The sequence below is a fragment of the Lutzomyia longipalpis genome, chromosome 3 (genome assembly GCF_024334085.1).
Source record: "Lutzomyia longipalpis isolate SR_M1_2022 chromosome 3, ASM2433408v1".
NCBI lineage: Eukaryota > Metazoa > Arthropoda > Insecta > Diptera > Psychodidae > Lutzomyia > Lutzomyia longipalpis.
In genome coordinates this window covers 11,926,718-11,951,220 of record NC_074709.1, presented here as the reverse complement: position 1 = coordinate 11,951,220, position 24,503 = coordinate 11,926,718, and the positions used below count along the sequence as shown (strand labels likewise).

Sequence of the window (24,503 nt, the reverse complement as noted above, 5' to 3'; positions counted from 1 at the left end):
AACTGTGAAAATTGAAAATGATATGGAGTTGGAGTGCATCTGGCAGACGACAGCCCAACTATACAACAGAGAATCTTCCGCCGATGTGGCACTTGCAGCACACGCCCAGGATGCTGCTACATATCCTTACCCTCTTTGACTTCTTCCCCCTCATCCCAGGCACACACATGCACACACACACCTACACGTTGGGGTTGAATGTGGCTGCAAAGAGAGTAAAGTAAATTTAATCGGTACTCCACCGCGTACTCCCAACTTTGCTCCTCACTCTGCATGAACTTACTTTCAATTGGGCATGAAGAATAAATCTTTTGGTGATACCATCGAGGAATCTTGGCAGGTTGGAAATATATCGAGCTGTGTTACCGCAGCCTTGAATCTCTGCAGCTGGTGCACCACCACCACCCTTCACAGCCGCAATGTCATCTCAAGCTGACTCCTCGCATGAACTTCTCACACAGTGTGTGCGGATTTCTATCCTCTTCCTCAAGTCAAATACCACCACCATTCCTCCTTGGCGCTCAATTCATTTACACACTCTGTGCGAGACTTAAAGCCGATGGCTCAATGTATAGTCCATCCATACTGCAGAACATAAGATAGTTCTGCAGCTGAGTTTAATTTACTTTTTGGTCACACAACCCTCTTCTCATCCTTCTCCCCACAGCTCTGTAAGTTTTCTCACTAGTTGCGAAAGCACAGGGGGAGACGAGGAGTGGTGTATAAACTTGCCGGAACCATTTGGAAATGTAATAAATTAATTTCAACGCAGAGTGCAGGAAAATTAAGCAAAAAAAAAGTCTCTGGAGTTCATTAAGTTGAAAATTCTTCATCTTGCCAACTGTTAAAATTCTACACAGAAGATTATATAATGTATGTAGGTATATAGTGTGGAACTAAGATCTTATTTTATATTTAATTACACCATGTAATAAATTTTAAGAATTTCTCTGCATCTAACTGCCATCATTTTCCCCATTTTCCCTAAATGTTTGTTTAATGGACAAAAATTCTAAAGACATTGTGCAAAGGAAGCAAAAAGTTTGTATGTAATGAAACCTATTTGTTAAATGATTGCGAATTTATTACATGTCGTAAACTGGCTGCTGAAAAGTTTTATCATATAAATTGTAAAATAATGTTCTTTTATTTAAAAATTATTAAATACTTTAGCAGATTTTTTTTTAAATAATTCTTTGATAAAAATTCCCTTAAAGATTTTAAAGGACATAACAAGTTGTTTTTATTTCAAGTTCTATTCTCTTGGTGTCTTAGTCCTTTCTCCTTATACCTAATTCCCTAAGAGTTTTGTAAAAAATATCTTTCACTCAAAATATTTTATTTCTCAACGATTTTTATTCAAATGAATTCTCTTCAAAAAGAAAAAAATTAAAACAAGAAGATTCCTAAGAAAATGATGGCAATTTAGAACATAAATAAACTAAAGATTCCTTACATTGATATACTCTCCCGGAATACATCTCAATTATTGTTCTTTTAGGCTCCTTGTTTTTGCTAAAACACAAAATATTCCACCATTTTTTAGGTCCTCATCTTCCTTCTTTTCAACACAATCCATTAACACATCCCTTTGCACAAAAAAACTATAAAATTAATTCGTAAAAAGATTCACTTAATTATCAAGAAGATTGAGGTAAACAGGTCGCCCCATCATTCGCATTTGATTGCGCGTCTCAACTGCCCGCATAGCTTCGCCAGGATTGACAAAACGTATCCTCGCATCGCCCGTTGCTTGGCCTTTATCATTGAAGCGCCTCATGATGTCCGTGGGTGTTAGATCGAAGCCCCTGAAGAATTCGAGGATATCATCGTACGTGGCGCGATAGGGAAGATTTTCAGCTGCTACAATGCACCCCTTTGGCATTAAATTCATCATCCCATTGCCATTCATACGTATTGCGCCAAAAGGTGGTCTTACACCGCCAAATGGTGGCCCCATTGGACCAGCTGGCCCATTGGGTCCCATGAGCCGCGGCGGGAAGGGTCCTCGCATTCGCATAAGATTCGGTGGTTGTTGCATCCCAAAATTGCTGCCACGCATCCCAAATGGTGGCGTTGGTGGTGGAGGTGTCATATCATCCGGGGAATCCACCTCAAATGCCGGTGAGGGTTCATCGAATGAATTGAGAATCTCCTCAACTTTCTCCCTCGCAATGGTCTCCACAGTCACCGTATTCTGCCCAAGATGTTGCCTATTCTTCACAAGAGCCTTCTCTGCATCCTCCGGATTGGAGAACTCGACAAAACAATCCCCTGACGGTTGACCCACTGTATTGAGGAGCATATGAACACGAAGGGGAATCAATCCAACGTCTGAGAAGAAGTCCACAACATCCCTATCTGTTATCTTTAGCTCAAGATTCGATATGACAACACAATCAGTTTTCTTCCTATTCCCCAAACGTGGATCACGATTCTCCTGTGCGGCAGCACGATTGAGTCTCGGATCGAGAGAACTCTGATTGAAGGACAATTGAATGCTATCATTGAGTGTTCCCCGGGAAAGGCGAGGATCTTCGTGTTTCTTGAACACATTCGTACACTCTTCATTGCTCTCCTGGGACACAATATCCATGGAAACTTCCACTTCAGCTGGAATGCAATCATCATCATCAATTTTGTAAACTTCTTCATTGTGACTATCTTCATCTATTTGCAGAACATTTTCACTTTCAACGGAATCATTTTGCTTCTCCGCCTCCCCTTTGTTGTCTTTCCGTTCACTTCCCAGGGCTGTGGTATTGGTGATATCCTGTTCGGGATTATATGCTGATTCACTATCAGAATTTTCTTTATTTCCTTCATCTGCCCTCTCACACTTGCTCTCATCATTATCCTCAATTGTATGACTCTCATATTGTTTACTCTCAAATTGTTTCCTGTCCGGATTATCAAATCTCGACCGACCACGTGCCCGGAATTGACTCCTACTATGCTGCTGTTGCCCATCACTACTTCGTCCATCACTGTCATACTGCTTCCTATCGCGTTGCCCGTCATAATTCCCCCTATCGCGATGACTATCAAACTGCCCACCTCTATCTTCCGTACTGTACTGCCGCCCACCATAATGTCCCCTGTCATAGCGATCTCCATCACTGCGCTCCTCCCTCTCCGAGCGCACAGAATCACGTATTCCACCCGCATGATACATCATCATTCGATTGAATTTCTCTTCTTCGCACAAACTAATGTCCAAATTGCGATACAGCAAACTTCCACTTGGTAAATTGAATGCCATTTTTGCATCATTGCTCCGGAAGAATCGCACATAGGCCGTACAAACGCGTGAATTCTCCTGCACAAGAACAATTTCATCAATTGAGAAATTCGCATACATCTTCTTAATATCCTGCTGCGTAGCATAAGCCGGTAAATTGGTCATCTTTAGGCAACGCGTTGGTTCATCCGCATCACTTTGCACCTTTTCGCGTGAATTATCATCCTCAACCTCAAATGGTTCTTGATTATTTCTCCCTCTCTGCATGAAAAGTGGACGGTACGAATCAATTTCTTTATCAAATTCTTCCTGTGTTATTGCAACCACGTGAACCTTTTGCGAAAAAAGTTTTCATAAAGTCAAATCCTGTCCTTCACAACAGAAAAACAAAGAAAAACTTACCTTTTTCTCCTTCAGCATCATTCCATCACGCATAAGAGCATACCGCCGATAATCGGGACGTATGAATTCAACACAAGCCTCACCAATTCGTTTGCCATTGGTGTCATTGATCATTTTAATGCCGCTACTATTAATTGCGAGTCCTTGAAAGAATCTCCGGATTTCCCCATAACCCGTAATGAGTTCCATGCCGGAAATTCTAACACACAACCCCGTATCCATTTGACCACTCCCTCTACTACTTGCATTTGAATTGCCCGTTGAATAGCCAGCAGAATTATTCCATGAATTCCCACCTTGAAATGCATTGAGATCCCTCTTCTCACTCAACTTCAGCAAATTCGTTCTTTCCTCTGGACTAAGGGATGACGCCGATGCTGCATTGGATATGTCCACAGTGGGCTGAAGTGTAAGGGGTTGCGTTGTTGTATTTTGAATATTTGGTGGAATATCCCAAATGCCAGATGCAAAAACACCCTGATTGGCTTTTAATGCCAAATCCTTTGCACCCCCCTCATCGCGTGGGCGATCCTTATTTCTCTCACGATCACTCTCCTTGCTAGATCTATCACGATCATGACTCCTTTCGCGTGAATTTGTTCGACGATCGCGTCGACGACGATCACGATCACGATCACGTCGATCACGAGAGCGACTCCTTTCGCGCCTTCTCCTACTGCTGCGATCTCTCGAACGTGATCGTCGGCGATCGCGAGATCGCGATCGTGACTTCCTATCGCGTCCGCGACGATCTCTATCCTTATCCCTGTCGCTCAGGCCCCCGAGTTTGTCATTCTTCTCAATAGATCGCCTGGGATCCCGAACATGTTGCTGCATCAACTGCGGCAACGGCTTCTCCTGACCACCCTGCTGCTGAAATCTCTGCTGCAGTAGTTGCTGTTGCTGCTGCAGCGACAACTGTTGTGTAAACTGTTCCCCCATGAGAATAGATTTCCCCAATTCCATATTGAAACCCCCCTGCTTCTCGAGCTGCTGCTGCAACAGGGCCTTCTTGTGCTCCAACAATTGCTGCTCGAGCTGCTGCTGAAGCTTCTCCTGTTCCTGCTGCTGAAATTTCTGCTCCAACATCTGCCGCGTGAGGAGATTCGACAGTGGAGATGCAATAGCTGCAGCAGCTCCAATTGGAGTCGCCACAACAGGGGGTGTCTCAATAACGGGTGTTGTGGCTACAATGGTCGTAACAACAGGAGCTATGGGCGTAATGACCGGCGGTGGAGGGGTTGGAGCAACTTGAGCAAAGGCCGCAGTTGTTTGTTGACGCGCAGTTTCAATCACCTTCTGCATTTCAGCACGTGATGAGAGAAAAAGCTGAACACCCACCTCCTTAATCTTCCCTCCAGTCATCATGAGAGCCTGACGTGCATCCTCGTCGGTGCTGTGTACGAAGGATTTTGAGGAGAAAATAGAAGATATTCTTTCGATATGACTGCAACATTCAATGTTGCAAAATTATATATTTTTTTTAAACTACAACTACCAGATTTATTTTATTTATTTATTTTTTTCTAAGATTTTTGCCTTTAAATTGTAGGTATTATCAATTAATTCTGAGAGTCTAATCTGTTAAGCATCTATGAGATCTAATAGAATCTGACGTAGAAAAAGGCTGACAAGGTACAAATTTAAATAAAAAAAAGTTTAGAAAAAAATAGACCTGAAGAAGGTAATAATTAATCGAAATGTCATGAAATACATTCAAATGTTGAGTGTCTCTAAAATTGTTTCTTTTATCATATAATTTAATAACAAGACTGACGTTGAATGAAAGTTTGTTGATTTTGATTTAAGGCCTTAAGAAGTTCTTAAAAGACTAAAAATCAATCTTTATTGGAATTTTTATTTAATAAGTTTAAAGAAGCAAATTCAGTTTCATAAGTAGATTGTAGGCAAAATCTCTCACTTAGATTCCACTCAACTCTACCTAAACAATTTTGCAGAAAAATTCATTTTAAAAGGAAAATTCTTTACAACTTTCGAAATTTGTCTCTCATTGCAAAAATCTCTTTTCTTCTCTCTCTCTGCCACGCAGGTCAATCACTCCCCTAGGTGATTTACAAGCTGGTGACTGACATGATCAGTTGAACGAGTCTCCAAGAGTAGTTGCAAGTTCAACATCTCACGCTCACATGTTTTTTCCTTCTTCTTCGTTATATTTTACCTCAATCAAACAAAATGAGCAATCAAGGCAAAAAAAAAGTACCTACACTCTCGCTCTCGAATCCAATTTATGCAATTTGTGTAGCAAAATTATCGTAATATATAGAAACATTATATGTAAGATAGATTTACCTGAAGGCAATAAAAGCATCCCCCATTTCACCACCAACAATGTTGACACCGCCATCGAGGATGGAGAGCCCCTTAAAAAATGCCCGAATATCCAGGGCATTTGCTGACCATGGCAAATTCTGCAGTCGAATTATCACACTCATTTTTTATATCTCTCTCAATTTTCTTTCTTTGTTTCACTTTTTATGTCTCTTTTTTTCTCTTTAAAATTTTCTCCTTGATGATTTTTCTTCTTCAAAATGTCCTAGAATCAAAATAATACCAACACACTTCTTTCAGAATAGAACTCTGCAGATTTTGCTCATTTAGAGCAAAAATATTTCTTTTTTTTTTTTCAGAAAAAAGATTACTATTTTTGCTATTTAATCACCAAAAAAACTAATTACTAAAAGTAGGTAGAATATAAATCATTTTGAGAATACATGGGTGCGCAATTGAAGTGATTTTAGCCTTAAAATAAATCAGAAAATTAACTTCATAGAAAAAAATATCACAAAGTCCTAAAATGGAATCAATTCTGAAGTTCCTTGTCTGACCTAGACACCTACAAGTAATTCAGAATAATTCAGAGCACATTTAGACAAATAGTTTTTTTATCATTTCATATCATTCGCTGAAGAATAATCACAACTTCAACTCATCTGAAAGAATTTATAGAAGGGGGGGGGTGAAGGGTCAGGAACATCAAAAGATAGGTGAGTAGATCTAAATTATGATAGAAGACGTTTTCATAGTAGTAGTAGTACTTCAAAGTAGAAGAAATTTAACGATCAGATATCGTTTTCTCATATCTCTTGACTAAAGCAGTCACTGATGAAGATCTAGGAGAGAAAGTTTCCTACTTAATTTACCTAAGGGGAAGTGCATAGCATAACTTCTATTAGAATTTCTTTCCAAATTAAGGATCTTACCTATGCATAAGTAATTTTCTCTTTTTTCCTTCACTTTAATCTCAAAGTAATAGGCAGATAGTCAGAAGATAAGAAAGAATACTCATTCAACAAGTAAAGGAATTATCTCAGAAGTGATTGTAGACGGAATCAGTTCAACTTTCCGTGGACCTAGTAGTGTATATGGCCTAAAGCCGACGAGCAATAATCACTACCACGTCTGTCTCGTTCCACATTTCACAAAGAACTAAACAAAAATCCCCAACCCAAATGTTTTGCATTACTAGTCTAGTAGTCAAGTAGTACTAGAAGACCTAACCCAAGGGAGAAAAGACTCATAATAATTTATTATATTTAGGCTAGTAAAGACGAAGTTGTGGGCAATATAGGGCAATGCTTTGTCGGATAAAAACCTAGGATCCTACACTAAAAGGGGTTTCTTTTTGTTTTTCTAAAATTGACCTTAAAACGATTCCAAGACGAAATTGTGGTTTTAGGCCTAGATTTTCTACCAGCTGAGAAAATCTTTATCTCAATACCTTCTGTAAAGAATTAGCTAATGATATATCATTAAAATATCATTTTAAGGATATATCATTGTCCTTAATTGCTAGAGCTTTGTAAATGGTACAAAATGAAAATTTCTGAGAGCTGTGGAAATCTCTGGAATGCTCTTTTAATGTCTCTGGCGCAGTTTACCTTTACTCACCATTAGGTTTAGTAACTTTACGATGAATATCGACTAAAAAAAATCTTTTCATTGTAATAAGCGAAACAAGAAAATTATTTTAGAGAAAAAAATCCTAAAAGGGTTTTTTTAAGACTACCTTGAATTTTCTTGTTCTTTCAGCACAGCATATTTTCGTTTTTTTTTTTCAACTCTTTCAGCTAATGATTGGTAAAATAAAGATTCAGACGTAGAATATAGTTAAGATTTTTCTTAAGATATCTTGTAATAAAATAAGATTAAATTTTCAAAAGCAATTTCACACCTGATGAAGATTCTCGAAACTTCATAAACTAGAAAAGGTAAGAGCACTGGAAACCTATTTAGTTTTCTTTTTCTTAATCCTTTAAGGTCCATTAAGTCATACGCTGACCTAAAAGCTCGATTTTGATAATGTTTCATTTTGTATAGTTATTTTATGAATATTGAATCCAAATTAGTATAAGACTATGTATTTATAATCCTTAATCATTTTATAACCACAAATGACATCCCCAAGGACTCACAGGATCAGGAAAGACGAAAAACTGAAAATTTTTGAGTTGGGATTTTTTGCTGAAAATGCCTTATTTGAGCCCTAAAAAACTCATAAAAATTATTTTTAGTTCAATCAGCCTGCTAGATTGATTGCGGATCTGAAAGGGTTCAACGAATCAGAATCAGATTATAGCTAAAAAATTATTTAAAGAAATAAATATTTTTATTTTAACGAAATAATTTCAAAAATTAATATATTAATAATTTTTTTACAAAGATGTTTTACATCAAAAAGGCAGAGTTTTTTTTTCAAAATATAATTCTTTTAAGCAAAATCCTCCAATTTTCCTTAGGTCTTTGTGAAATAACCTACCAAGCACTTATTATTTTTTTTTTCAAAAGAAATTCTTCTTACTTTTTTTCATCAGCAGTTCAGTTGCGCACCTCTGTATTGTATTCCGCATAAAAGTATTTCTCATGTTTTTAACTAAAAGTAAGATTTTTCTCTCTAAAACATCTCTGTGTGGTGAGAATAATCATCTCTCTGTGCCTCAAAGAAACCACGAATGACTAGAAAGACGACTTTTAAAGCAAAAAAAAAAAGAAGAGTATCTCGGTGTAGCCTTTTTTGCGATCTTATCAGCTGGATGGGAGATGAATGAAAGTCGATGAACGTTGCAGAAATGAAATGGAAAACATTTTGCTGATTTCCCGAGAGCTCGATCACACGACTATACTCTCCTCTCTGCGGCCCACCTTATGGTCCAAATGGTCGGTATAAATGGAATTTATCACACACAATTCACTTTCAGTCTCGTCCACAGTGCACAAGTGCATTTGCATTTGGGATTTTCTTGCATCTTGTCCATCTTGTGGTACATTAGGATATAAAAGATGGTAAGGTAGTTGTGCTAAAAAAGGTATCTCTTGAGATATTCCCTGAAATTCATTTTCTCACAGCATGCGGAAGAGGTTTAGAGAGGCAAAAGCTTTTCGGTATATTGAAATTGAATTTGATATACGCGGAGGGCAGTGATAGCGGGCGGGAAGGAGTAGCGAATATTTTGTGTGGAAAAGGGGCTTTAGTTTCGCTCTTGAAGGAGAGAGGGTAATCCCACAATTTATTAATGTCTTCTCCCCAATTCGGGGAGACTTCTCGCAGGGATTCCGTGGGATTATCGATGAATCCATTTCGTGTCAATATCTAGCAAGGAAATCGCCTTTCGTGCGCTCAATTTTTCATACAAAGTGCCGCATTAAGGAAATGAATTTCTCCTCATCCTCTCCAGTTCTCTCATACAAGGAAGTTTCCTGAATATCTTGTCAATTTCTTTTCTCTTTTTTTTCTCTTCTCAAAAAAGTTTCCAACAATTCTCCTTCTTCTTCTACCGCATCTCTGTGCTGCAATTTCAGTCCGGATACCCAGTGGGTCGTCCAGCAACCGTGAGAACCACCGAGAACCTCAGCTTCGTGATATGCGAAGCTACAGCTACGCTGCTACGGATTTCTCAACAGCAAATGGTACGCACATCAAGACAATTACGGTTATCAAAAATGGGGCTGTTCCTGACCATCAACCAGCCCATGAGGATCTAGATGAGGACATTAGTTGGCCACTGATGGGAGAATCATCAACCAATTTGGCCATTGGAGCTCGCATAAGTCAGTACGTACCCTATGAATTGCATCCCCTCGGAGCACCCAACAGAACATCCCTTTTACCAGTCAGAAGATCATTTTTCTCCCTACCCGATACTTCCTCCACTGTGGCATCCCCGGAATCCAACAGAGTAGGATTCCACAGAGCACCACCAGTTCTTAGTACTAAATCCCCAAATCTTACCACGCAAAGGTCCCCACAAACTCGTGCTACACGATATAAATCCCCCACAAGTCCCCGAAGTCACACAAATCGTCATCGCGGAAGAAAGTTCTTTCTTGAGGAATTTTCAGATTTTCACAATTTGAAGCATTTCACTCGTACAACAGAGAAAACAATTGCAGAAGAGATAAAGGTTGAAGTAACAAGCCCTCAAGTTGTGGAGGAGACTCCAGAGACTACAGAAGATTCAACAAGTTCAGATCCTCCGGAAACCACCTATGAATCAATGCAAATTCCCACCAATATCCGGGAATTCATTGCCAGTGGCAATCGGAGAATCTGAATAGAAAAATCTGTCTAAATAAAAACCTATTTTTTAAGCTAATCTTTGTGTTTAAAGAACTGATATTTTCATCAAAGCTAGCGTTCAAAGGTTCCCAGGAAGATTAACACAGTTCCCGGAATGAGGTTATGTACAATCTATCTTGGAAAATTTTACAAAATCTTCTACACAGATAAAATCAATAAAGAAAACGTATAAAATTAAAGCTAAAGAATGCAGATAAGAGTTAAAATATAATCTTTTCACTACGGAGAAAGGTGATAAGAGTGAATGAAAGTCCGGAGACCAAACAGAGACCACCAAATTGGCGTCTACGATGTCAGGAAAATCCACAAATCTCCGCTGCCAGGATAAATATGCATTTCCTTGCACTATAAATGATAACTTTATTGCTTTCTTTTGGCTCTCAACCTCCACTGCAGTGCACGCAGGGAGGTGAAATTATATTTTTTTTTACACAAAGTACTGCAGTCTCAGAGAAATTACACAACGCAGCTCCGCGTTGCCCCCGCCAAATGAAAATTTGTTTTTCACCCAAATAAAAACACTTACCGCGACGAAAAACTACTTTTTCTCAAACACCACAACGCAATGAATCATTCTTTGATAGGTTTTTTCGCTTTTTTGCAGTATTTTCCTATAATTTTCCTGTCTTTATGATTTTTTTCCTGCGGACACTTTTTGCAAAAACAAAATGGCTGGAACTTCTCTATTTTGACAGCTTAATTTGCCACGGGGTGTCGCTGCAATCAACAAAGCGTACGAACTTTCGCGAAACAGCTGACTGAATGGACGACGATTTCACTGACAGCTCGGCATCATTTTTGCGTACACAAAAAATATTGATTATTTGTGGCTTTTTATTCATTAAAATCCTTTTGCCAGGATAGTTATAATCACTGAGAAGATACAATTGAGTGGGTGTTGAGTGCTGTGAGTGAAAGAAATCATTGAGAAAGTATCTGAGAAAGGGGAAAACAGTGAAGATAATTCAGCCATGGCGACAATTCAGGCAGTTCCTCCTGGTCAGAAGACCGGCACTGGTTGGCCTCGAAGTCAGGGAAATGCTCCACCATCGACTACTCCGGATGTCCAGCAACAGAAGCTGGCACTCAATCAATCTGTTACAATCAACAGAACCATTAATCTGTGAGTATTTGTTTTGAGCTTGACGGGGCGACGCCATTACTTCCGGATTGATATTTTCTTTTATAAAACATCTTCCGGGTGGGATTCATTCTTGCAGGTATCCCTTAACTAACTACACATTTGGCACGAAGGAGCCCCTCTTTGAGAAGGATCCATCAGTTCCGGCACGATTCCAGCGGATGCGTGATGAATTTGATCGTATCGGCATGCGGAGATCCGTGGAGGGAGTCCTTCTGGTGCACGAACATGGACTGCCACACGTTCTGCTGCTCCAATTAGGCACGACATTCTTCAAGCTTCCCGGAGGTGAACTCAATGCAGGCGAAGATGAAGTTGAAGGCCTCAAGAGACTCCTTACTGAAGTAAGTTTTATCTTGCATTTTATTCATCTTCCTTCTGCCTTTATGTCTTCCTCCTGGCACTGAAATTTCTCAAATTTTGAGGATAAATTTTCTTCAAACGAAAATCCCTAAAAAAGAGTAAAAGCTCCTCTTAAGTAGTTCAATATTATTTATTTATACCAAAATCTTCTCAATAGTTTTCACGTGACCTAAGAAAAAAGAGATTTTTTCAACAGAATTGTAAAAAATAATCTAAGAAAAAGTATATTGTAAATGATCCTGTAGCTGCAAAATTCTCATTTGTATAAATTCACATTAATCCACTCTTCTATAGTTCCTCATTTGGGAGGTTATTTTGTCTTTGAAAGTGATATAAATGAAATAATTTATATATTGTGTAGAAGAATGTAATAACAATTTCACCTCAGAATGTTTGTGATGAAGGCGAATGCTCAAAAGAAGAAGAAAAACAAAAAAACAATCAAACATCACGTGTGATGAAGAAGAGCTAATTAGCAAGAAAACAAAATGAAGTGATAATGATGATGGCGTTGAGAGGAGGAGAAGAGTTTTTTATAACACGCTAGGATTTCACAGACACTCGGGCGACAGGATGGTGTAAAGCAGGAGTGGATTGTGGAGGATACCATCGGCAACTGGTGGCGACCAAACTTCGAACCACCACAGTACCCGTATATTCCGCCCCATATCACCAAGCCCAAGGAACACAAACGTTTGTTTCTCGTCCAACTCCATGAAAAGGGTAATGTGAAAAGAACATTGTATAATATTTTCTTTATATATTATTTACTACTTAATATATTTAATTTATTTATTAGATCACATAAGATTAGAAAAAAAAAAGTAATTTTATCCTGAAAGAAAAGTTAATAAAAAGCTGCATCGAAAAGTATTGAACAGAGAGAGAAATGAATATTAAAATTAATTGAAAATTAAATAATTTTTGACCGTTCCTAAAGAAGTCTAAAGAAACTAGTAAGAAACATTTTTGACCAAGAATTTGTAGGTCCTGTAGTTTCTGAGATATATATGGAAATTCAATCTTTCTATTTTGTTCTACATTGTTCAAGGAAAATTTATCAGATTTGAACAAAATCATTTTCTATATTTTCTTTCTTCTTTGAAGATGATTTCCAAAAATTTGTTGTGATCAAAATCTATCCAGAAGATTTTTACTATATGCCGATATCGCTTTAAAAAAAATCTAGCTTCATTTTTCAGTATTAACTTCAATCTTTTAGGGAATATTTTCAACAAAATAAAATATCAAAAAAGTATATTTTTGGTTGTAGGAAAAAGCTTAGAATTAAGTTTAAAAAGACATCTTAATTATCAAAAGCTTTGAAAAGTTTAAGCCCTGATTTGAGCACAGATTAATACAATATTTAGCACATTCAGAACAGTCTTGTTGCCTTTGAGTAATTAAAAAATAGCATAACAAGTTTTTATTTTCACTAAAACCGAATGGATTTGATTAAAGGAAAAGTTTAAGAACTTTTTTCGCAAATTTTTAAGAATTTTTGTCTATAATTGACTTTTATCTGTTTCAATAGAGAAATGAAATGTACTGGTAAGCTGACCAAGCTTACGAGAGCTGTGTTTCTCTCAGTGTACCAATTTTGTGAGAGCAAACTAGAACGAAAATTAATTTAAATACGCGCAAAGTCGGGAAAAGTTGAAAATTCATACCCTAAGAAATCTTTAAAACGCCATATCTCGGGAACGGCTCCATAGATTTTCGATTTTGAGCTATCGTTGGAAAGGTCTTAACCTCAGCTGTAACATATTAAAATACGAAGTAAATCGATAATAGCATTTTCGAAATATTCGAGTTCGAAATTTTCAAAAATTTTGATTTTGACTTTAGCGCCTCTCGTGGTCATTTCTCGAAGTTGCAATGTTCTAGACATTTGTAGGGTTTCGCGAAACCTTTCATTTGCGCTTGAGTTGATCAAGATCGGACTTGTAGAACCCGAGATATGACATGCCAACTTTGGAAAGCTATATCTCGAGAACGGCGACATAGATTTTCTTCATTTTTGGCATGGAGCTAGATAATATAGTCAGCTATAACATATCAAAAAATGAAGCAAATCGATAATGGCGTTTTCGAGATATACATCGAAAACTCATCGAAAATTTTGTTTTTGATTTTTGGCCCCCTAGCGGTCACTTTTGAAACTTCGGATGTTCTAGAGAGTTGTAGGGTTTGTTGAGAGCTTTCATTTGAGTCCGGGTTGATCAAAATCGGTCTAGCCGTTTTCGAGTTATGATCGATTTTCGATGAAAAATTGTGGCGGCCATATTGACTAAACGGCTTGACCGATTTTCGAAAATGAGGTATCGTTGGAAAGGTCTTGATGGCGCCTACAACATATAAAAATTTCAGATTTTTAGCTATTACAGGGGCTGAGATATAGCGAAAACAAAATTTTGAGGTTATTCAAAATGGCGGACGCGGGGGTGGGGGGTAAAATTTGACGTCATAATCGGATGTCTTCCAGTCGATATTTGAACTTTGCCGTTTACCGCAAGTCTCTATCTATCACCGTTCTCTTGCAATTTATGGTTGAACCACGGCGGACGGCCGGACGGACGGCCGGACGGACGGCCGGAAAAAAATTTTTTTGGCGCATACGTTTTTTGGAATGTGGGGACCCTAATTCGTGCTCATCCCAAGTTTGAGCCCGATCTGACGACTTTCGATTTTGCTCGGTACACAAAAGCTGTGTCTGAAAGAAACACAGCTAAAATAAAATAAAACTGTCTCAATACTTCTCGATTAAGAACTTAATTATCTTATTAGAACTTAATTACTTGAAAAACAGGACATTAAAATGCAAAGAAAAACAAGAAATAGATTTTTTTTAAATTATTTGATTTTAATACAAACTGTTCATAATAATTCTTCTCTATTTCCTATTTTTTTTATTATAACTTTTTTCCATTGTTATTCAATGTGTTATAAATATATATTAATTTTCTTTAAAATTAAAAGGAAATTTCGATTGAATAGAAAAGAAATGAAAAATAAGCAATAATGTAGAGTTCCTAAAACTCCTTTTGTGATTTTTTTTCTCTCAATTATCTGTGATTAATTGGAATTATTTTGTACCTTTATTTTGTTTAAAAAGAATAAATTTGGAAAAATATTTTTTTTTAGATCTTCAATATAAAATAAAACACAATATTGGTACAAAATAAATTCAAAATAACTTTGTAAATAGGATTGTAATAAATTTCACTGCTGAGAACATATTCTTAAATGTATATTTTACTTTTCTTCAAGAATTAAGCAGTGAGAGTTATTTATCGACAATTACACTATCAAACAAAAATTACTCGAAATAATAAAACATGTATTATGATAAATAACAAAAAAAACAGGCACTGTATAGATTTTGTTGGAGAAGCATAAAAAAGAATGAAAAGCACGGTGTGAATGTAAAAAAAAAAAGACTTGTTTTATTATTTCTAGAGAAAAAAAAAAGAGAAAACGACATACAAAAGATTTTTTTCTACAGAACTTTTCATCTAAGTTTTGTTTGTACATTTTCTAGTGAGAAAAGTATTTGAAAAAGAAACTATTTAACAATGTATTGTGTTTTTTAATATGTTGTTATATACTTAAAATATAATAAGACTGACACACACAAATTTTGTACAAAACAAATGTACTTACCTGAATAATGTAAAGCTGTTTGGGGGAATTTTTGCGCAAAGAAAATGAGCAAAAATTCGCGAATTTTTAATATTTTTGAATTCTTGAATAAAAATTGAATGGAAAAGTAGTTTTTAATCTTGGGGGAAAATTCATTTTCGCAATATTCAATGTTAAATTAAGTAATTATTAACTTTTAAAAAAATGTTTTATATTTCATAAGTTTAACGTTTTAGGATTATTAAGAGAAAGACTTTTTAGTGGAAAATGAATATTAATTCATTTTATTTATGCTCTTATTTTTCTTTTTTTTAATTACTTCAAAAATAGCTCTTTTTGCTGTTCCGAAGAACTACAAATTGGTAGCAGCACCACTTTTTGAGCTCTACGACAATTCCCAGGGATATGGGCCGATAATTTCATCACTGCCACAGGCATTGTGCAGGTAATTTTTTTTTAAAGAAATCTATAAACCTGATTGAACTCCTGAACCAACACACCTTCCACCATGAATTTTTATTAAATCTTCTCATCTTTATTGTCTTTGTAGGTTCAATTTTATCTACATGATCAATTGACTAGGATCTGGATTCCGGGGCAATGAGCAGGGCCGGCAGCAAGTTGATGAGTGGAGTGACTAAAAAAAAAAGAGAAGGGATGGGTAAGTTTTTTTTCTCCTCCGGATTGGGTGCATCACCCCCCTACAAAAAAAGAAGAAGAAGAAAAGTATTGCAGACAAGAAATCTGCTAAAATAAAGACAACGTGTCCAATTGCAACATCCACAAAAATTTAATATTTATTCTTGCTGATTTACATTTTATTTTATTTAAATTTAAAACTTTTGCGCTTGGTGGTTGCTGCGGAGTTTTTTTTTCTTTGTGGTTGTTTTTTAAGCTGTTTTCGCACGAATAGCCGCTCTCTTGCTCGTAACGGCCTGGAAGCCGGATTTGATGCTGGCCACGGAGCACCGGGAACCGCAGGATTCGCATTGGAGGAAGAACAGGCGGGTGTCCTTCTGGAGAATTGTGTGGGGGGATTTGCACGTGTGACACGTGACGTACTCCTTAATGTAGCGACGGAGAACATTCTCAATTTGTTTCGGTTGGAAGCGTCCCTTGATGATGAGTTGATTATTCCCGTCAACGGAGCCACTTGTTCCCAACTCCGAGAGGAGGTAGTCGAGGAGATGCTTCGGTAGTCGATGGAGTACTTTGCAAATCTCCATAAAGTTAGCAAAGGAGGTCTTCTTTGTGCCCACACGCAACACCTGTGGGGGTCTCATGACGAATTTGGGTTTTCCACCTGTTGCCATTTCGGGATTTTTATCCAGGATAATCTCAAAGACACGCTTAAGGAGCTCATCGTACGTGTAGTCGCGATCGGAGCCAGCCCATGAAGAATTTGCATCTTCAACTGTAAAATTTGTTTTTTTTTTACAAAGAAAAAGTTAGTTTTTGGAAAATTCTCTGAAGCAAAAAAAATCAAGGAAATTCAAGAAGATTCTACCACTCTCAGAAATACTCCCATCCAGATCGGTAAGGCATGTAAAGGGGAATAGCATTGTGCAAAAATGTTTTGGATTTTCTTCAGTGAAAATTTGTTTTTCTTACCATTTTCTTTGTCGTCTGTGCGCTCCTCTTCTTCCACCATGAGATCATCCAGGCGCTTCTTTGTTTTCTTTTTCTTCTTCATCATTGAGAAATCCATATCCAGGTCAAAGTCCTCCTCTTGATTCTCCCCATCATCGGGTCCCCCACCGAGATCCTTGTCCTTGTCAACAGCTGGCTGGCTGGAGCTCTTGCTTTTCTTCTTCTTGCCAAAAGTTTCGAGGTCTAGGTCGTCGTTGAAGTCCACACCACCTGCATCATCACCACCCTCACCATCATCGGGATGGGACGAAGCATTTTGTGTGTCTGACGGTGCTGCTGACCCAGATTCGGGTCCATCCACTGCCAGGGCTGCTTCCAAATCAAATGTTGTCTTCTTCTTTTTCTTCTTCTTCTGCATGAACGTCGTGTCGAATATCTGGAGAACAAAAAAAGAAAAATTTCTCCCCATGAGCAATAAAAGCCAAAGAAAGTGTCCGGAAAGCGACACGTCGATATTTTTGGGAGTGTGAGGGCATAGTGCTGGAGTGGGGAGGTCATTGACCAATCATAAATCAGAATTTCCCCCAAAAAAATGAAAAATCTGACCAAATTGAGGCAAAAGAGTTCTCCGGGTGTTCCAAAAGGGGCACAAAAGGTAGTCCCAGAAAGAAAAATTGCAATGAAAAGCCAGGGGCAGGGTGTCCTAACCTCATTTTAGCATGCTTATCAATTTTTCAATGCAAATTCCAACTTACCGGATCTTCTTCGGCCATTTTCACAAAGATTTTCCACTAAACTCCACTAATTTTCACTATTTTCACTCTCCACTTGTATTTTATTCGGGAAATTGTGATTTTAGGAGTTATTGCATCAGCCAAATAAAATTTGCTTGATGAATTCTTCTTTTTCGGGAAAGCGATAGCGGTGCCACCTGCAACATGCAATTGAATTTTTATTTCCATTGGAATGTTTTTCCAAAATTTATTTTTTCTCTTCTGCAAAAAATTTTGAAAAATAGTAAATAAATAACAATAAAGTGTTGAATAGTAAATATTTTTTATTCATGTCCAGTTTCAGGATAATTTCTCAAAAGCAACTGTGCTGACAACATTTCCAATTTTCCCACCAAACTTAAAAGTCGGCGTTGGAAGGATTTGCTTTAGCCGGAATTTTGCCCCGAAGAAACTCTTCAGTTCATCTTCAGTCCAATTGCAGGAGGTAATGATGAAGATTCCTTTGTCTTCAGTGAGACTGTGGACATTTTCGAGGTACTTTGCGCGCTTTGTGGTTGGATCATCGGGACACAAGGAGATTGCATCGTAAGTTCCCTTATCGTGCGTTATTTTAAATTTTCCCAGCTCTTTCACTTCGTCCGGCGATAGGATGTCAACAGCTTTGTATTCTATATGCTCAATTTCTTCATCTTGTGCAATGGAAGTTGCCAAATCGATAGCTTGTTGGGAATAATCGACTCCAAAGAGACTTTTGTAGCCCTCCTGGGCAAGTTCAACGAGAAACATCCCATTTCCACAACCTGGAAAATATTTATGAGTTTATTTATTGTGGGTGTGCTTCCCAAGGAGATAGCTGAGACTCTCTAACCAATGTCCAGGATTCTGCTTTCGTGGGAAATCTCACTATTTTGCATTATCCACTTGATAACACGTGCCTGACTGCTTTCATCAAACCAAATTTCACCCACATCACCGTGAGATTTGTAGTTTCGCATCTCAAGCTCATACCTTCCATCCCAGAATTCCTTTGTACCCAATTCGGAGCTATTTAATTCACTTGATTGAGCTTCTTTACTCTCTTCTGACATTTTCCGGGGAAAATTTTATTATTTTGCGGTTTGTTGGTAAACAACAGCAGTGTCAATGGAAGTTTTTGTGAGGTTATGTCGAATTTTCCAGTCATTCTTTCCAGTTTTCAGCTTCTTCTATTCCAATCACCCCAATAAACATTTGCTGAGGTCAATGATGCTCAATCAAAATTGGCACAATATAATTGAGCGAAGATTGTATAAAAATTGAGCCCAAGAATTTGATTGATTATAAATTAGGTTATAAACTCTTAAAATTATTTTAAAAAAATAAGCAACTTTAGTGAATCAATTGATCAATTATTGTACAATATTTGATCATTTTTTTGACAAAAACTGATTCGTTAAAAAAATCACGTCAAAATTGTATTTTTTGTCAATTTAAATGCTTTTAATGCAGGTATAGCGTTAGAATGGATGGAATACGTTGAGATTAAGAATTAGTTGGTGTTCCACTTCGTGGCCAACACCAAGTATTGTAATCGTCGGATATTCCGACCACCTCAGATCGGGCTCAAACTTGGTATAAGCACGTTTCAGACAACCTACATTCCAAAACTGGTGGTGGAAAATTTTTGATCCGGCCGGCCTGCCGGCCTGCCGGTGGTCCATACTTTGTCTTACAACTCGAGAATGGTAGAAGATAGAGACTTCCGGTTTGAAGTTTTCTATAGAAATATGGGTGTAAAATTTCATTTTTTCGCATTTTCAAAATCCAAGATGGCCGCCGTCGGCCATTTTGAACTACTGTCAACCACTTCCCTTACAGCTAGAAGTCTGAAAATTTTGTATGTTGTAGAGCTCAGTGAGACATTTTTATCGATAATTCATACTTGAAAATCGGTCAAGCGGTTTAGCAAATATGGCGGCCCAAAGCAAAAAGTGTTTTTTCGATATAACTCGAGAACGGCTTGACCGATTTTGACCATCTTGGTATCAAATGAAAGGTTTCAAGAAGCCCTACAACTGTCTAGAACATTTCAAGTTCCAAAAACATCCGCAAGAGGCGCTAAAATCAAAAACAAAAATTGCCTAACTTTAAGGGGCAATATCTCCGAATCCCCATTAGGCAAATCTTTTAAATTTTGATATGTTGTAGCAGGACTAATAATCTTGCACCAGTCCAAAAATGAAGAAAATCTATGTCGCCGTTTAGAAGATATAGCTATTTGAAAAATTCTTGAATTTGAAAAGTTCTAATAGCCATATCTCTTGAACGGCTTGTCCGATTTTTCTGAACTTGGTATCAAATTAAAGGTTTTGCAATTCCCTACAACTTTCTAGAACATTAGAACCTTGAAAAACCATTCTTTTAGGGCAAAAAATGCCAAAAACTGTTTCAGTAAAACAAATATCCGCCATTTTGTGTTCTAGAGGTCACCTTGAAATGTATCGAAATATATGTCAGATTATAGTTTATTTCAAGACCTTTCCAAAACTGGTCAATAAATTTCTGTAGGTCTTATAGAACCAGAGATATGACCATTTTTATCCATCAAATTGCTGAATTTCACAAAAAAAATCAACTATGCCTACTAATTCTGCTCACAAATCGCACTACAACGCATAAACAAACTTCTACACGTTGTGGGACACCAACTCTTATAACTGGAAGCGTTATGATTGACTTAAAATTGATGAAAATGTAAAAGAATCAAAAAAATAAAATAATATACAATTCTCCAAAACTAAACAATACAACATTTTTTTTTAAAGTATTTTTATATTTTATTGTATCCGACAGAATAAACATTAAATTTTACATTGAGGACAACATATCACAAAAGATTTTTGCTCTGTTCACCAATTTTTCGCTCCTCTGGTTTTCTTTTATTTATTTATTTTTTTTTTATATCTGAGCATGAAAATTAATTTTATTTCAAAGGTAAAAAAATGAACATTGAATAATGAGGATTTTTTTTTTGCAAACTTTCTGTACAATTTACAAGAATACATTTTATTCTTATTTGTTTGTGATTTGGATGAATTTGAATGGGATATTTTTTTCTGTCTAAAAATCGTTGTTTTATTTATTGAAATTTTTGTCTATTGCCTCACATTTCTCTTTAAAAAAAAAGATTTTTTTTGTGGGATTTTCGCGGAATAAAATTTTTGTATGTAAGTAGAATATTTTATTTTGCATAATTTATTTATTTACGAAGTTATGCATGGATAAAAAATTATTTCGAAACATATATTTGATTTATTGTGTGGTAATACTAATTCTATGTTTATAAGATAATTCTTTCTTTCTATTTCCTCACTTTCTTTGCAATTTTCTAATCTCTCTGTCTTCACTTTTTTTTTCTTGTTTACCTTTTTATAAATCTAAAACACCAATACGACTAAATATCTATATAAAGTGTATTCTCAATTTATTATCTAAATAAGTATTTTTCCAGTTTTCTTTTTTTTCTCTTTCGCCTTCTAGAACCAATTTGTTTTTCTCTTAAAAGTTTTATTTAAAAAAGAATTTTTTAAACAATGCATCTGTCTTTACTATATTATATGAAAAATGTCCTTCGTTTTTTTATTCTGAAGAATTAAGATTTCTTTAATATAACTATTTCTATAGCAATTAATATCTATTTTTTATTCGCTCCTCTCTTCTTTTTTTTAGTCATTATTCTTACTGGAGTCGAAAAAGTTTTTTTTATTTCTTCATCTACTTTTGGGGGGACTATAAGTAAGAATTTCTTTTTTTTCTTTTACTATCTTTTCCATTTTCATTTAGGGGATAGATTAATTAATTTTTTTTAAAGTAAATAGGTAATAGTTATTAAAAAGGATGTGGCCTACACAGGAGGATGTAGTATTCTAAATAGTTTATTTTTTTCAAAGAGGAAAATGCACGAGAAAGGTAAAGGAATTTTCCTTTTTCCACAAATTATCTCCTCTTCTATCGAAATTTTTCTTTTTCGTCGTTTTTTTTTTACTTTTTTGTACAAAAAATTACACTGATTAAATTTTACATGTTTTTTTTTTCTTTATTCACGTAGAGAAGAACAAATTTTGTATAAAACACCGTTATTATTAAAATCATTTAACATTAATTAATCCTCCATTAATGGGCCTCTTCGACTTTCTTGTACAGAATTTATCAAACTCAAAATAAAACATAGTATTAGAATTTTTTTAAATCCATTTTTCAGATGATTTTTCCTTCTAATTTTCTTCCTCAAAATTCAAGATGATTTTTGTCCCAAAAAACTTAAGAATGTGTAGTAAATCGCTTATGAGAGGTGATTTGTGGGTTGATGGTGAATTTTCTTAAGCACGTCCTTTGCGTCCAGCTGCAAAAGAAAAGAACAGGAAGAAAGAATTTATTATATTCTTTGGGATAATTCGTAATAAAATATTCAAGTGTGGTAGCACTTTTTTTAAGAGACGATTTCCGGCATCAACGTGCCATGATGGGGAAATTAATAGAAATTCTCCGGGAAAGTTCGATGATATTGCTTTTCTTTGTTCGCATTTTAATTCTTAAAAATTTATTGATTTTTTTTGGTATTAAAGTGATTCTAATTCTATTCTCTCGTAATGAATTTTTAAAATTCAACTCGATTTAGTATGTAAAGCAAAGACTCTCAAAAATACCATAAATGACGTCATTATTTTGTTTTTGGTCTCTTAAATGTATAAAATATTTAAGTAAATGTTTTTTTTGATAAATTTTTAGAAGGGTTTTTTATGCATTGAATAAATTAAAGAATAAATTTATATAATTCTAAAAGTATTTAAGATTGTAAGGTCGATTTTTTTAAATCTTCTTTTCTTTTCTTTTAACTAAGACTTAAGAATAAAAAAAGAATATTTTGACGGTTGACAATTTTAAATCTTTTTATTCGTTTTATTGAAGTTTAATAAAAAATAGGATTTATTGGTCCAGAAAACAGTCAGAAAGATCTTTAAATAGCCCTCCCTGGAAGAGCAATTTTCCTTTAACCCTTTAACGTCCAACGTGAAACATAAAAACATTGAAACATGCGCGCTTTTATCGCGATTTTTATTCTACGAATTTTTTTAGAGGACTTTTCTCACTCAGAGCGTCTTCTTTGACCCCTTATGCGTGAATTTGATGCATTTGTAACATAGAAAAACAATTACATTCATAAATAATTGAAAAAATAAAATGCATTTGGGTCAGCGTATGACCCAAAAAACCTTAAAGGGTTAACACACCATTAGAGAAAGAAACAAATTATCAAAATCTTACAATTGCAAGAAAATAAAAGATTTTTAACAAAATCATTCCCAAAAACTTAAATTTTTGGTATTTCTTCCTCCTCAATTTTTTTTACAACAAAAAATATCCAAAAGAAAAAGAAAAGAAGCTCAAACTGGATTTCAACCATTCCAGCACACATTGAAATAAAATAAAATAAAAACAAGAAGAGTGCTGACAAAAAGAAGAGACATCGCGTGTTATTTTTGGATTGAAAGCAATACGATAAGGCGATGTATTCCCCCCAAAAGAGTCAACAAAAAATAAGACTCCAAATGCGGGAATTGTTTGGATTTTTATCCATTTCACAGTGGCACGCGGGAGGATTTAAAAATGTGCCCATGGTGATTTTTCTTGTCAATCCAACAGCTTTGGTGGTTTTTGGTTTTGCCTTTTTGGTTTTTCTTTTCAAACCATTTTTTCTTCTTCTGAAATAATGGAGAAGCAGAGAGATGGAATAAAAAAAAAGCAAAAGCAAAAGCACTTTCCACCACCACACAATTTATGTTCCGTTGAACTCTCTCATGGAGTTTATCTCTTTGACTTTTTTTTACTTATACATACAATATTTTCTTTCACTCACTGCTGTGGGCCATTTTTCAGTGGGTGGTACACACAACTTTTTTTTTTGTTTTTTCACCACAAAACGAAGAAATCGCTCTTCACGAGAAAATCCACTAAATGGGAGAAAAGAAAGATGTTTGCACAAAAAGGGTGAGTGCGGGGAGGAGGAAGATTACAGAGTGCATTGTAATGGTGCAATCATAGCTGCAGCATAGCGTATCAAAATGATAAATAAAAAAAAGAAAGAAATTCGCTTCCAACTCCACAATAATATATCGTTTTTCCCATTGAATGCCATATATATTTATTTGCTACTTCTCTATTTCATTCTTTGTACCTCTGGGGCATGAAGAAATAATTCAGTGACACTGCAAATCTCTATTTGCAATTTTTCCTAACGCTCTCTGTGATAATACGGGTGAGACTTTAATTAAAAAAGCTCGAGGGAAAATCATGAAAAGAGCAAGCAATAAAATAAATTAAAATTGAACATAATTTTATGCTACGATTGAAATAAAGAAAAACTGTATATATTTGCAAAAAAGAAAGTAACTTGAAGAAGATTTAATAATAGATAAATAGATAAATCTCTTTGGGATTTTTCCCTTTAATTTTGCAAAAGTTCCTTTATAGTGAATAAACTGCGCGATGGATTAATTTGTATGATGAATCTCGTTAGATGTTCAAAACATTAATTTTGTGGTATCCTACCATCTCTTTTCTATAGTCTGCTAGAGCTGCCTCCCTTGGGGCCTCCCGCATCAAATGGTTCACATAAGAAATCCCCCCCATATCGCACGTAAAGACCTTGGGAGCGTTCTTTTGCCAAAAATTTCCATGCACATTAGCCCTTGCACGAATATTATTAATGGACTATTGAGCCGGAAGCTGAATGTGTAATTAATGACTTTTCAACCT

General features: G+C 36.0%; 5 protein-coding genes across 6 annotated transcripts in view; 1 reads left to right on the top strand and 4 right to left on the bottom strand.

The window, feature by feature from the left end:
• Window positions 1–809: 809 nt before the first annotated feature.
• Window positions 810–10,940, bottom strand: LOC129792180 (uncharacterized). The gene is made up of 4 exons (XM_055830992.1): window positions 10,765–10,940; window positions 5,954–6,197; window positions 3,644–5,039; window positions 810–3,574 (listed from the first exon to the last, which is right to left on the bottom strand). Exons 2-4 carry the CDS (start codon window positions 6,094–6,096, stop codon window positions 1,634–1,636), a joined length of 3,480 nt encoding a protein of 1,159 aa, XP_055686967.1. The 5' UTR covers window positions 6,097–6,197; window positions 10,765–10,940; the 3' UTR covers window positions 810–1,633.
• Window positions 10,941–10,995: 55 nt separating this feature from the next.
• Window positions 10,996–16,173, top strand: LOC129792182 (cleavage and polyadenylation specificity factor subunit 5). Its single transcript, XM_055830994.1, has 5 exons — window positions 10,996–11,361; window positions 11,459–11,723; window positions 12,300–12,465; window positions 15,715–15,829; window positions 15,935–16,173. The coding sequence occupies exons 1-5, from the start codon at window positions 11,210–11,212 to the stop codon at window positions 15,960–15,962; spliced, it is 726 nt and encodes a 241-aa protein (XP_055686969.1). The 5' UTR covers window positions 10,996–11,209; the 3' UTR covers window positions 15,963–16,173.
• LOC129792181 (eukaryotic translation initiation factor 2 subunit 2) lies at window positions 16,151–17,934 on the bottom strand. Its single transcript, XM_055830993.1, has 3 exons — window positions 17,730–17,934; window positions 16,996–17,410; window positions 16,151–16,798 (listed from the first exon to the last, which is right to left on the bottom strand). The coding sequence occupies exons 1-3, from the start codon at window positions 17,745–17,747 to the stop codon at window positions 16,275–16,277; spliced, it is 957 nt and encodes a 318-aa protein (XP_055686968.1). The 5' UTR covers window positions 17,748–17,934; the 3' UTR covers window positions 16,151–16,274.
• Window positions 17,935–18,011: 77 nt separating this feature from the next.
• LOC129792179 (EEF1A lysine methyltransferase 2) lies at window positions 18,012–18,876 on the bottom strand. The gene is made up of 2 exons (XM_055830991.1): window positions 18,577–18,876; window positions 18,012–18,508 (listed from the first exon to the last, which is right to left on the bottom strand). The coding sequence occupies exons 1-2, from the start codon at window positions 18,794–18,796 to the stop codon at window positions 18,048–18,050; spliced, it is 681 nt and encodes a 226-aa protein (XP_055686966.1). The 5' UTR covers window positions 18,797–18,876; the 3' UTR covers window positions 18,012–18,047.
• Window positions 18,877–20,499: 1,623 nt separating this feature from the next.
• The window catches only part of LOC129792178 (uncharacterized), a 34,665-nt gene continuing 30,661 nt past the window's right edge, over window positions 20,500–24,503 (bottom strand). For both annotated transcript variants that reach the window (XM_055830989.1, XM_055830990.1), the window contains exon 5: window positions 20,500–22,089. In XM_055830989.1, the coding sequence (XP_055686964.1) occupies window positions 22,067–22,089 (23 nt within the window). In that variant the 3' untranslated portion in view covers window positions 20,500–22,066. The remainder of the gene's footprint in view (window positions 22,090–24,503) is intronic.